At 55.8% G+C, this 12,242-nt stretch overlaps 1 protein-coding gene across 3 annotated transcripts in view; it reads left to right on the forward strand.

The window, feature by feature from the left end:
* Positions 1 to 5,574, forward strand: part of EXOC6B (exocyst complex component 6B) — a 274,450-nt gene extending 268,876 nt beyond the window's left edge. For all 3 annotated transcript variants that reach the window (XM_086747734.1, XM_086747730.1, XM_086747732.1), the window contains one exon: positions 759 to 5,574. In XM_086747734.1, the coding sequence (XP_086603860.1) occupies positions 759 to 885 (127 nt within the window). In that variant the 3' untranslated portion in view covers positions 886 to 5,574. The remainder of the gene's footprint in view (positions 1 to 758) is intronic.
* Positions 5,575 to 12,242: the final 6,668 nt, after the last annotated feature.

A 12,242-nucleotide genomic window follows, 5' to 3' on the forward strand; every position in this document is an offset into this window, starting at 1 on the left:
CGTCGGTGAATGCGAGCGTGCATGCAGCCCCGGCTTTGCACGGCGGAGAGGGACGGAGCTGCACCGGCTTCACCTTCAGGTCCCACCCCACCACCCGCTCTTCTCGTCTCCGGCTTTTTGGAAACCTCCTGGAGACCGTGTGCTGTTTCATGTGTTAAATGAAATTTTTAAAAAACACAAATCTCAAGAAGATGTTTAAATGGGGGAAACCAGTGCTGGGTTCCCTGCTTTGATATAAATTCTATTATATAATTTTGTTTAATATTTTAAGTGCACAACTCCGATCCTTTCCGGCTGCCGCGCGAGGTGCATCTCGTGGCCGCATGCGACGCGCCGTTTCAAACAGGAAGCCTTAACGCTGTGAATTCGACGCTAATTTTTAAATTTCCTCCTAACATTACGGCGTTGTGTTTGCCAGTTCGGGAGGTGACACGGGGACGCAGCCAAAGCTGTTGAAAGGGGACATCGAGGGGCTTGAGGGTTTTGTGCGTTTTGACGTTAGGGACAGACCCCACGGTGACATCGATTGGGATTTGTGGGGTTTAAAGTGAAAATTAAAACTGTGTAAAGCCTGCACCTGGCTCAGTATCCCTGTCTTGACGCAAATCCGTGATAAAAACTGCGGTAGAGCCTTGAGGTGCAGTCACCCCCTCTCTCAGAGCCCGAATACGCGCGCTTTCCACGCGACTCCCTCGCAGGGCTCGGGTGCGGCCGTGAGCGGCGATACCTGTGCCATAACCTGTTTCTGCTCTGCGCAGGATGAGAGACACGAGTAGAAAAAACAACGTTTTTGCCCAGTTTCGGAAAAACGAGAGGGACAAGCAGAAGCTGATAGACGCCGTGGCCAAGCAGCTCCGCGGCCTGATCAACAGCCATCACGCATGAGGGACTCGGGGACCTCCCGCCCGCGCCGCTCCCCGCGCCGCAGCCTTCCGCACGCCCGGACTTGGGATTCTTGTTCAAAGAGAATATATATGTATTTTTTTATTCACCTGTATAGCATTCATGAAACCCACCCTGATGAGAAAATGTTCCTTGTTAAACAATCCCGGGGAAGACAGGCGGCACTGCTCGTGGAGGCGGTCTCCGGTATAAACTCCTATTTTCAGGGGTTTGTAAAGTGACGGTAAATCCTGAAGCTTGACACAGAAGTTCACGCCCAGACTATTGTTTGTTTTTTTTTTTTTAATCTAAGCCAAATTGAAAGAATCGGTCTGACTTCCTTGTGTTAGCTGTGAAAACAAAACGTACGGGGAGGAGCCGTGCTTTCAGGTTCTTTCAGGCTCCGGTAAAAGGCGCGCACGTTTAGAGAGGGGGTCACCCCTTAGCGTGTCTTGCCGACTTCCACACTGAATTTCGGTAGGAAAAGAGGCAAACTCATTTCCCAACTCCTCTCCTTTTTTTTCCTGGAAGGGCTGCTGCCACCGTAGGCTGCCGATCGCCAGAGCTGCGATCCTTTCCGGCGCATCTGTAACCGGCGTCGCCGCGCCCTGAGCTCCACCTCTGCGACCTGAATGTAGAAGGGCGTTGGGAGCTGTCACGTTCGTTAGATTTGGAAAGAGTCTGGCAGGGTGTCCTGTGGCGGGATGCTGCTGCTGGCGTCCGACGCGGTTGGGTGGCAGGAGAGGAGGGATGCTCAGCAGGGACGGCGCAAAGGCTCTCCCGGTGTCCAGGGCACTCCGTTCAGGGTTGGTTTTTTTACTTTTCCTCTCCTTGCACCTCTTTTCCATGTTGGTGTCCTGCCTTCGCGACGGGGTAGCGTCCCGCGAGCGCCCTTGGCCTGTGCCGTGCCGGGCTAACGAGGAGGAAACCCGGGCGGCCCAGGAGCGGAGGCAGCGGGAGATGCCCCGTGGGGCAGCATCGCTGAGCAACCCCCCGGCCCAGAAGTGCCTACGGACAAAATTCCCCTCTCTGCTCTGAAGGCTGGACATCCTCTGCTCACATCCAGGCAGCTCTGGAGGGCGGTAACGCTACCAAGAGGGCTTGAACCCCAGGGTTCAGGTTAGGAGAGAGGGGACTTTCGCCCTTTATCTTCTCTTTCCCGTTTGACGCCGGTGACTGCAGGTGAAAGCTTGTGCAGCCCGTTCCCCCACCTCCCAAACCCTGCTGTGAAAGGGAATTTGCATCTTCCTGCTGGATCCTGCAGCCCTGCAAGTGCTGCTTCAGCAGGGCCGCCAGCCGGGCCCGATTCCTACCCTCGTTTGAAGGCGGTGGGTGCTGAGCCCCCAGACCGGTTCTGGAAGCGGAGGGGTGCTCCGCTGACCCGCCGAGCGAGGTTCCTTCTCCTTCCCCTCTCAGAGCTCGACTTCTTCGGCCCTCACCGCGCAGCGTCGGCAGAAGGGCAGCAGCACTTTCAGTCCCTGACCCTCGTGCACTTTTTCCTCTGTGCTTTTTTTGCCTGGAGAACTCTTCTGACGCGGAAGCTCTGGATGCACAAAGGGGGATGGTGCTTTATCTCCCCTCCTTGGCCCTCAGCAATACTCGTTTTGTTTTTCAGAAGGGTACATGTTGCTTAACCCTGAAAGTGAGTAGGCATGTTGTCAGCAGCGACCTTCTGGGGCTGTCGTCCCGTCCCAGCGGTCTCCAGCCGCGAGGACCAGTGGATTCTTGGAATTAATAAGAGAAAAGAACCCAACTTGGCTTTATGGTTTTGGAGGGGGATCAGAGGGTGCTTCTTTCTTAACGCCTCTTTGAAGCGCTTGTAAGAAGGATGGAGGAAAAACGAAGCAGCTGAATGAAAATTGGTGTTAGAAAGGGATCATCTTCGTAGATACATCTACATACGACCGAGCAAAGGCTTTCAGAGGGACAGGTGACAGTGAACTCAGCCCTCCAGCCGCAGGACCACGGGGCGCTTTTATTCCTCCTCCCCATCCCTCGGCAGTGCCACCGCGGGAGAGACGCGGGGACAGGAGCGTGAAGGGAGTGGCAAAAGCAGGTGGGATCGGCCGGTCCAAGCATCAGACCTGAGCTGCTACACCGAGGATGGAGATGGAAACAGGAAAAACCCAGCTGGTGACGGTAACCGGGGAAGCTTCAATCTGCAGGGCACTTCAGTTAAGGGCCATTAAACAGTAACAAGCACTTTAAAATCCTTCAGAACCGAGCTGCTACAGATGCTGGCAGCGGCGTCACCGAGCATCAGCGAGCATGACCGATAAGGCGCTCTGGCATTTCCAGTTTTTATTAGCGGGAGGATAGACTGTCAAACCCAATTTTTAATCGCTTTTGTCAGCCGCTGGCTTTGCTGCCAGGCAGGGCAGCGCTTTGCAGCCGGGATGGATTTCCTCTCCTCCGTGCTAGGTGCGGGATGAAGGGAAAGGAGGAGCGGGCAGCGTCACCTCCGGTCCCCGAGACGCGGGGAAGGGGCTTCGTGCTGTCGGTGCGAGCGGAAAAAAGTCATCCGGCTCCCAGCACCGCCTCAAAACTCCATTTTTTTGCCCCTACATTGCGTTGAGCAAGGGGTGCCTGCATAAAAACCCCAAAGCAGCTGGGTCTTGGGGCGAGAACCTTCTGTCAGATGCTCCGGCCGGCTCCCAGCCTTCCCAGTCCCACATCTGGGCTCTGTTTCCCGTCTCCACCAAGTTTGAGTTAAAAGAGGAGCCGCTCGGCGCTGCCGTGCCTGCCCGGGCTGGATTTCCTCGCTCCTTTAAGGAGAAGCTGGGATGGGGATCCTGCAAACCGGCTTCTGGCGCTCAGGACTCGCTGCTGGGAAAGTCAAACTCGGCCAAGGGAGAGATGCAGCGAGTTTCTGATTTCGGGAGGTCAAGCGCCTAACCGCAAGTCACAGACCGGGATGAAAACCAGCATTTTTGGTGCTCTGGTCCTAATTAACTTTTTGTTCCGAGAGATGCAGTTCCATCCCTTCAAAATAAAATTAATCTTTTAAACAGATTGCTCAAAAAGCCCTGGAAGACGTTTCCAATCCCCTCTTAATCTCTTACTAACGACCGGTATCCTCCGATCCGGCTGGTGTTGCTTACGAGGGAAAGGTGGTGGTTATAAATTCACCAGGGAGGGGTGGGAAACCGGGGAGAACCCGCTGGGATCGAAGATTTGCAACCCCCAAACCAAATAATGCTGCTATTAACACCTCCGTGTACATACATTGACTCTTCCTTAGGTTTGGGGGTTTTTTTGAGCGGTGGCTGTAGAAAAGATGAGGTTATCCCCCCCCGGTTTTCCCCGACCCGGCCAACGTATTTCAGCATCAGTGGGGAAAAAAAAGAAGAAAAAAGGCAAGTTTGGCTTCCTGAGAAGCGTCTGCACATCTTGTCTTTGTAATCTTCGGGGGTTGTGCAGGCAGCCAAGGGGTTGGGAATCATTTTATAGAAGGTTTAATGCGCTAACTCGCAGCCCGGACCGTTAGACATCAGCGCGTGTCTGGGAGAGAGGAGGAGATTTTTCTGGTTTTCGTTTTTTGTTTTTTTTTTTTTTTTTTAATATTCCTAGAGCTGGAGTTCACGTCAGATGCTCTTAGCGATTTTGCACTTTGTTCTACATCCAACCGCAACTCCACGCTCGGATGGGGATGGGGGAGAAGCTGGCCGCTGCTGCGTCCGGGGGGCTGCTTCGGTTCGGTTTTCTTAAAAACCGGCTGCCTTCGTGCCGCTCCGCGGAGGGTGTTTGGGGCAGAAGGCCGTGGGCGTTGCGTGCTGGCCCCCAAAATGTTCGCAAGATGCCGGGAGGCGGCGCGGAAGGCGGAGGCTGAGGTGGGGCCGGGGCCGCTGCGCTGGCATCGCCGGCTCCCGGCACGTCCCGCGCTGAGGCTGGTTTTAGGGTGAAATCTTTCACCCCCCGAGGTGGCGGCGAGGGGATGGGGCAGGTGAGGGAGGTTTGCGTAGGCGTCCCTCCAGCATCCCTCCAAACCGGGATTCAGACCCCGGGCGGAGAAATCTTCCCCCTTGGCTCTTTCCTACCTCTCCGCCGCGCCTCAGTTTGGCTTTTCCCTTCCATTTTGGGTGGGCTGGGGTGCTTTTTTGGCCCGTGGAGTGGTTTGGAGCACCGACCCACCTCCCACGCCCCGCCCGGCTGCGTCTCCCGCCCCGGATGCCGCGGGGCTGCTGGGGTCTCTCCGCTGGTTCTGTGGTACCTGGGGACCCCGCGTCTGCCCCAAAACCTCCGCGGGCAGCTCGGGGTCGGGCTTCTGGCACCCAGTTTGCACCCAGTTGCTTTCCGCCTCGGCTCATCCCTCCGATTTTATTTTGACACCCGCGCCCCCGTCCCCATCCCTCCCTGTCCGCTGGCTGCTTCCGTTGCCTTTTCTCATTATTTTGGGGGGAGAAGGACGTGATTTTGTAAACTAATGTGGTGAAAACAGCTTTTTTTGCACAAGTCGTTGCACAATAAGGGGAAAATTTAGTAAATTAGGTTTAACTTTAAAGGGAATTTTTTTTTTTTTTCCTTAAAACTCACTAGCAGAGCTACTGATGAAAAAAAGAGATGGACTGACGAAGACATGGACTGCATGGTTTACAGGTTAAATCGCGTTAGAAATTAGCATGTTGATTTTCACTGTACATTTATCCTGTTGTAACTTCTATTAAACAATACAGCATCTACCGGTTTAAATAAGCCCGGGCTCGCTGTGGCTGTGTGCATCGCCTTCGCCTCGCCGGGGGGAAAAAAAAGAAAAAAAAAATCCTAAATCCCATAAAAGGTGAAATTCAACATCCCTTTTGTACAACCGGGAAGGATTTGCTGCTGAAACACGGGGATGTAGGGATTGTCCCGGGGTGGGGGGGAACGACCCGTTAACGAGCGCTGGCACCCCCGCCCCGTGCTGGGAGCTAAAGCCAAGCTTTGACTAATTCGGGGTTGGTTTAACTGGTTTCTACCGTAAACCCAAGCCTGGAGATGAAGGAGTGGCTGCCCTGCTCTCGTTGGTGACACCCAGGTTTGCAGATGGGGAAAGCGATCCCGAGTGAAGGCTTTGGGGGGCAGAGCAGCGATGATGGGCAGGTGGTGGTCGAGCTTCCCTCGGCTTTCCGTGGGAAATCTTTCTGCCCGCTCACATTGCCTATTTTCTTTCATGGTTTGCAATTTGATGATTATGTTAGCCTTTTTTTTTTTTTTCCAGGGTATTAGATTCCCCAAATACCTCCCGGCCCCGGCACCGCGTGTGCGGTAGACGTGGGTTTCTGTGAAATGCTTGGCTTGGTAGCGCACGGCGCGTTGGTTGGGAAATCGGAGTGGTACGAAACCAACGTGGCAAAGGCGAATTAAAAACCGTCCGGCTGGGAAATCTCAGCACGTCAATCCATGGGGCCGGGCGACGCTGAGCACACCAGGCTGGGAGGGGGACCTGGGGGTCCTGCCCCCCGGGTAGGGGCGATGGTGGGAGGGCTCAGGTGAAGGGCGTGGGAGTGAAGGATCTGGGGTGCGTTCATGGGCTGGGGGGGTCCCTCCTGGAAAGCAGCCGCTGTGTGAAAGGAGCCTGGATGGATGGTGTTCCATGAATCCCTCTAAAACCCTTTTTTAAGCCGTTTGTCCCTTTTGGTTTCCATCGCGGCCTGGGGCAGGGAGGCCCACGTGTTAATTCGGTGGGGTGGGGAGGAGAAGTGCTCCTCGGTGTTTGTCCCAGACTAAACCTCTGCCGGGGGCACTTGCGTGCGCACGTGGGGCAGACGAGGGTGAAAGGCAGGTGGGAACCTCCCGAATGGAATCTGTCCTCCTCCGAATAATCTCAGGTGCTCTCTGGTAAAGGCAGTCATGAACAAAAGGGGAAGCGCCACCTCCTCTGACAGCAGGTCCAGGTGGGACCCCAAAAACGCAGGAAGCCCCCCAGCCCACCCTGGGACCTGGCACCACGGATTGGCCTGACGTCTCCTCCCGTGGGGCAGCTCCGTGCAAAGCGCCTGGGTTCAGGGCTCGAACGTTGGTCCCCGTCCCCTTGGCCCGGTGTATTTTGGGTGCTGCGCCGTGCTATGGGCAGATGGGATGCTCCAGGCTCAGGACTGAGCTACCGGGGATGCCCAGCCCCGGGCGGGAGAGCCAGAGACGCTCTGCAGCACCCAAAGGGCCAAGATGTGGTCCGGCACCATGGGGCCCTGGTGGGAGATGGTGGGCAGAGATCTCCTTGGATCTTCCTGGCCAGGAGAGCAGGAGATGTTCTGCAGCACGTGCCAGGCTGAGATGTGGTCAGGACTTCTTGTGACCACCCCCAGGCCATGCAGGGGGCTGCCAGAGCAGCGAGCCCCTTGCACCAACCCGGGGACACGTTGGAAGCCCAGCAGTGGAGGATGGTGCCGGGTGTAGCCCCATTCACCCGAGGAGTAGTCCCTGGAGCAAACCCTCCCCAGGAACATGCCCAGACGTCTCTGGAGAAGAGCAAGTTGGGACGGTGCAGCCGAGGGGGCGAGCCACAGCCCCGCACCTCCGCTCACACCCTGGCCTGATGCCGGGAGCATGCCCTGCGCCCTTGGGTTGCTCCTTTGGGTTGTCCATGCCTTGCTTTTCTCATCTTTAAAGTGACAGTTTCTCATTTTGGCATCTTCTCTGGGGGTGCTGAGTTTCTGCCCCGGGATTTTACATCTCCGTGCGGTGGCTCGCGGCCTTGCGCTTCCGGCATGGATTGGGTGGAGGCCAAGCGGCAAGTCTGGCTGGGTTGTCACCGTGAGTATTGCTTTGTGGGGTCTGCAGGACACCACAAGGAAGAAGCTCCAGCACAACTTTAATATGCGCAGACCTAGAGATGCTCCTGCCCTCTGCAGCGGGGCAGGACCTCTGGAGGTCCCAAGACCAACCTCCTACTCTGGATCAGGATGGCTTTGGCCAAACTTCCAAGGGTAGACATCCCCCACCTCTCTGGCGGCCTGTCCCAGGGCTGCACCACCCTCCCAGCGAAGGCTTTTTTGCTGCCCAACCTGAACACAGCTCCCAGAGCACGGTTTGCTGTGCTTGCAAGGACGGTAGCTGTGGGCGTGTCTTCGACCTGGTTGTCACCGTCACCGCTCGGTCTGGTCCAACAGAGCTGACACTCTGCCACTCGGTTCCCACTCTGCAGCTGCTTTCTTGGGTGACACCATTGAACCGAGCACGCAGACTGGTGACTGTCCTGTGTGTGGGACACCGTGGTGTAGGCATCTTCCAGTCCCAAGCCCTTATCCTGTCCCGTGGCAGCTCCGTTCCTGGGGCTGCTCAAGCTGGCTTCCTTAAGGAGGAGAATCCCATGGGCTGGAGACAGGCTCATCTGACAACTTTGCTTTCCTGCAGCATCAGCCAATCTCATCAAGGAAGGAGGTTAAGAGGTAAATTGAGGTGAAGGCAAGAAGGGACAGAGACAGGAGGAAATAAATGCTCAGGAATATCTGTTGAGAAGCATTTGTCTTGCCTACCTCGAAGAAAATAAGGAGGAAAAAACCTCCCTGCTTGTGGTTGCTTGTGGGTTTGGGATTCAACTCTTGGGAAAACAGCTACGGCAAACGCAAGAAGAAAGAAAACCTTGTTGGGTGATCGCTGAACTCTGAGTTCGGGTGGTGGCTGCAGGCAGGAGACGGCAGAGGAGCCAAAACCTTCCCAGCCAACCCCCAAATTGGTTGAGCACCAGATAGTGGTGGCCCGGACACCCCCTTCTCTTCATTGGCTCCAAAGGTTGATGGGGTCAGACGGAGGTCCCTGCACGCCGGCATGGGAAAACCGCCCGAAACACCGGAGCTTGTGTCAGACCTTAAGGCTTCTGTTTGGGAGTCTGCTTCTTGGAGGTGTCGGAGGATCTCCTGAGGTCCTGTGGTGTTACGCTGATGTCAGTCGTGTTTAAATCCCCCCTTTGAGTCCCGTGTCTCGCCAGTGGTCTCTCTCTTGATGGGTGTAGAGAAAGAAATCACTCTGCTCAGCTGGGATTTTCCCTGCCTGGCAAAGCCCAGGAGCTCTGGGGTCTCTGTCCCTCTCCACTTTCTGGTTGCCATTTCCCATACGTGTTCTGTCCTGGTTCTGGGCAGGATGGAGTTAATTTTCACCTGAACTGGAGCTGGTGGCACCCATGGCTGGGGACACAGCTGGGATAGGTTACCGATTACCCAGCAGCTGGGACAGCTTACCCAAATTGGCCCAAGGGCTGCTCCATCCCATGTGACACCACGCTCGGGGTATAAAGTGGGGATGGGGCCGAGGGGAGGCTCCTGTTGCTCAGGAGGGAGCTGGGCACCAGGATCTGCTGTGACCTGTTGTACTGTAAGTGTTTTCTGGGGGTTTTTTTGTTTGTTTTCTTTTCCTCTGTTGTCCTTTTAAGCTTTTTTTTCTCTCAACCCCGGGGGTTTGCCTTCTTTTTCTTTCCTGATTCTCCTCCCCATCCCACTGGGAGGGGGTGATGAAGGAGCAAGCGAGCAGCTGTCCCGTCTCCTATGCACGTTCCCACCTGAGCCTTTCAACACAGTGGACCAAAAAGGTGTGTCCTGCAAGGAGCTGCCAAGGCTGCCACGTATGTGGGTGTTGATGCTTCACTCTCTCAACTGGAAACATCTCAACAGATACCAACCACCCTTTTTCGGTGCTGGGACAGAGTTGCTTTGCTGCAGGCAGCGACCATCGCATCCAGCTCTTTCTTCTCCTTGGCCTTTTTGAGGTGAAGGGCTCTTTGCCTGGTGCATGGCCCTGCACTTTGCTCTGATGGCTCTCGCCCTCCTGCCTTCGCTCTGCTCATCGGGGTTGTGTGGTTCTTCCCAGCTGCCGTCACCGCGATCCCTGTTGATGGTGATGTTGCAGTGTGGAGGGTTTGCCAGATTTCTTCTGCCATGGGTCAAAACCGGTTCTGGCAGGATGGGGAAGGTTGTGTGAGGTGGATGAGAGTGTGGCCATCTTCTATGTGCTTCTTCCCACCCCTGAGAGCAAGGAACGAGTGGGTGGGTGGATGCTGGACCAGAAGCACCACGAAGTCGGCAGGAGTAAAGAGTTTAAAGCAAAAGTGGAGGAGGAAAGCTGATGGAGACAGCTGTCATCACATGCCTGCAGAGCACAGGTGAAGGAGGTTGTTAGAGCAGATAAACAAATGGGAGAAGGAAGAGGAGCAGATAGCTCAGAGATAGCACGGCCTGCGGTAAGGATGGACGAGGGAGATGGAGCAGCCAGGGAGGGGATTGCATCTCCCCTGGCAAGAAGACTGGGTGAAGTCCAAGGGGAATGAGCACAGAGCATTACTTAGAGGGAGAGGAATGTGGGCAGGGAGACGCAGGAGGTGGAGCGACCAGGTTTGGGGTGTGAGACTGGGCCGTGCAGGAAGTGACACGGCTGAGCAGTCGCGGTGCCAAGAGTGGGCAAGGATGTTCAAGCCAGGTGACAACGAAGGTGAAGGTGCTGGGCGCATCGTGCGATGATGGCGTGCGATGGGGAAGAAGCAAGATGAGAGCGCTTGGGGTGAAGAGGACTTTTCTCCTTTCCTCCTTGACGCTTCCTCGGTGTTTTTCCAAACGCGCTGCAGCGCATCCGATCCCCAGGTGGGACCGAGTGGCATTCCTCCTGGTGACAGCCCCTTCATCTTCACCCTGTGCCATGATTATGAGGCCCACATGGCTTCGTGGCCCTGCTAATTGCGTTCCGTGGGGCAGTAATTGAATGAAGGCTCACGAGAGCCATGGATCAAAGGCAGGCGCCCATCAATATCTGCCTACCCCAGAATCCGATTAGTAGGGAGAAGGCATAAATCACGGCTGCCCCTCCCTGACCCAGCAATACTTAATGCAGGTACGGCGCCCGGGCCGGTGTCGGGGAAATCGGATTTGCTCACGAAAGGTTAAGCAACGCCGCGGATGAAAAATTATTGCGATGCCGCGTCTCCTCGGCAGTCATTCATCTCCGCGCCGCTTGCCGTGGGATGGAGGGGCTGCCCGAGCGGGCTTTGGGAGATGATTACTCAACGTCGCTGAGACGCGCGAAGTGTTAAAGACCCCCCGGCGGGGCACGGGGCGGTCGTTTGTATTCATTAGCTGGCCCGCTGCAGGTGTCGGCTCGCTCTTTGGGGAGGGTGCAGAGACGCACGCTTGCTGCCTGGGTCCTCGGCGGAGCGGCGGGACCTGATTTCTTCTCCCTCGGTGGCCCTGGGCACTTGTTGCTCCAGTGCGGGTGGGACTCCCATCAGAGGAAGGCGATTCTGTTTCTCCTCCATCCACGGTCCTGGTGACAAAACCATCCCAGTGGGGCCAGGAGGACATGGTGCCTGTGGGGAGCAGGTCGTGTGGAGACCTGGGAAGAGCCTGAACTTCAGGCTTTTTCACGGCTGTCCCCTTTTTAGGCTCAAGCTGCAATAGCAGAGTAGAGGGGATGCTCTACAGCCCCCTCCCACCACTGTCCTTTGCAGCTGTGGTAACGTTTCTCCACTGTGAACTGCAGGCGCCCTGGCTGAAGACAGCACTTGACCCTTCTCCCCACCAAAGTCTTTGGCACTGAGCTTTCACTCTGCCCTACCAGCCTCTTCGCAAGCCAAAGCCACGGGTTTTCCAGGGTGGGTGACTGGATCTCCAGGTATGTTTTTGTTCCCTTCTGTCCAAGCAAGGACGGGCAGCAGCCCCTACGCTGTCGTGTTGGAACAGGTCTTCCCTACCTTCCTGCCTTACGTTCTCCCACTTCACCGCAGCACCGTGATTCAGAGTAAAGAAACCCACAGAGGAGGGGAACAGTGTCCTTCAGGTGAATAGCCTTCATATTGCCCAAATTGGCTCTTGGTGGGTATTAGTCACCTACCGATGTGCTGTGGAGAGGAAGACCCTGGCTGATGCTCCCCAGGGGTTGAGATATGGGTGTAACTTTATCTCAGCTGGGTCCTTTCTTGCCCTCAGCCTCACCAGCTCGTGAGAAAGCAGAATGCTGTGAGAAGAGCCTGGAGCAGCTGCTGGTAGGATGAACCTGGACTGGCTTCTGTTGGAACTGTGGCTATTGGAGGTGGAAATCCATAGCTCATCTCTTGAGCTTCTGGCCTCAGCACCACTGCACGTGCTGCAAAACCCCTCCAGCTCTCATGTGCAGCTCTTTCTAGGTACAGATTGGGATGTGTCCACTTACACCCGTCTGCGTGGAGGGCTGAGGGCAGGGTAGAAGGTAGCCTGCAGTCACTGTGGTAGGAAGAAGGTGGTTTTGCATCTGACTGTGGACAGGAGGTGGAGCAGAGTGTGGTGCAAGAGCCTGAGGCCCTGAGCATTCACCAGGTGTCTCAACCCTGTCTGTCCCATCCCATTGTGGTCTGTCGTGTCCTGCTGGGAGACATCCCACTGCAAGCGATCTTCCTTCCTCGCTATGGACAGATAATTGCTGAA

Source organism: Chlamydotis macqueenii, chromosome 4 (assembly GCF_036417535.1).
Source record: "Chlamydotis macqueenii isolate bChlMac1 chromosome 4, bChlMac1.mat, whole genome shotgun sequence".
Lineage (NCBI taxonomy): Eukaryota > Metazoa > Chordata > Aves > Otidiformes > Otididae > Chlamydotis > Chlamydotis macqueenii.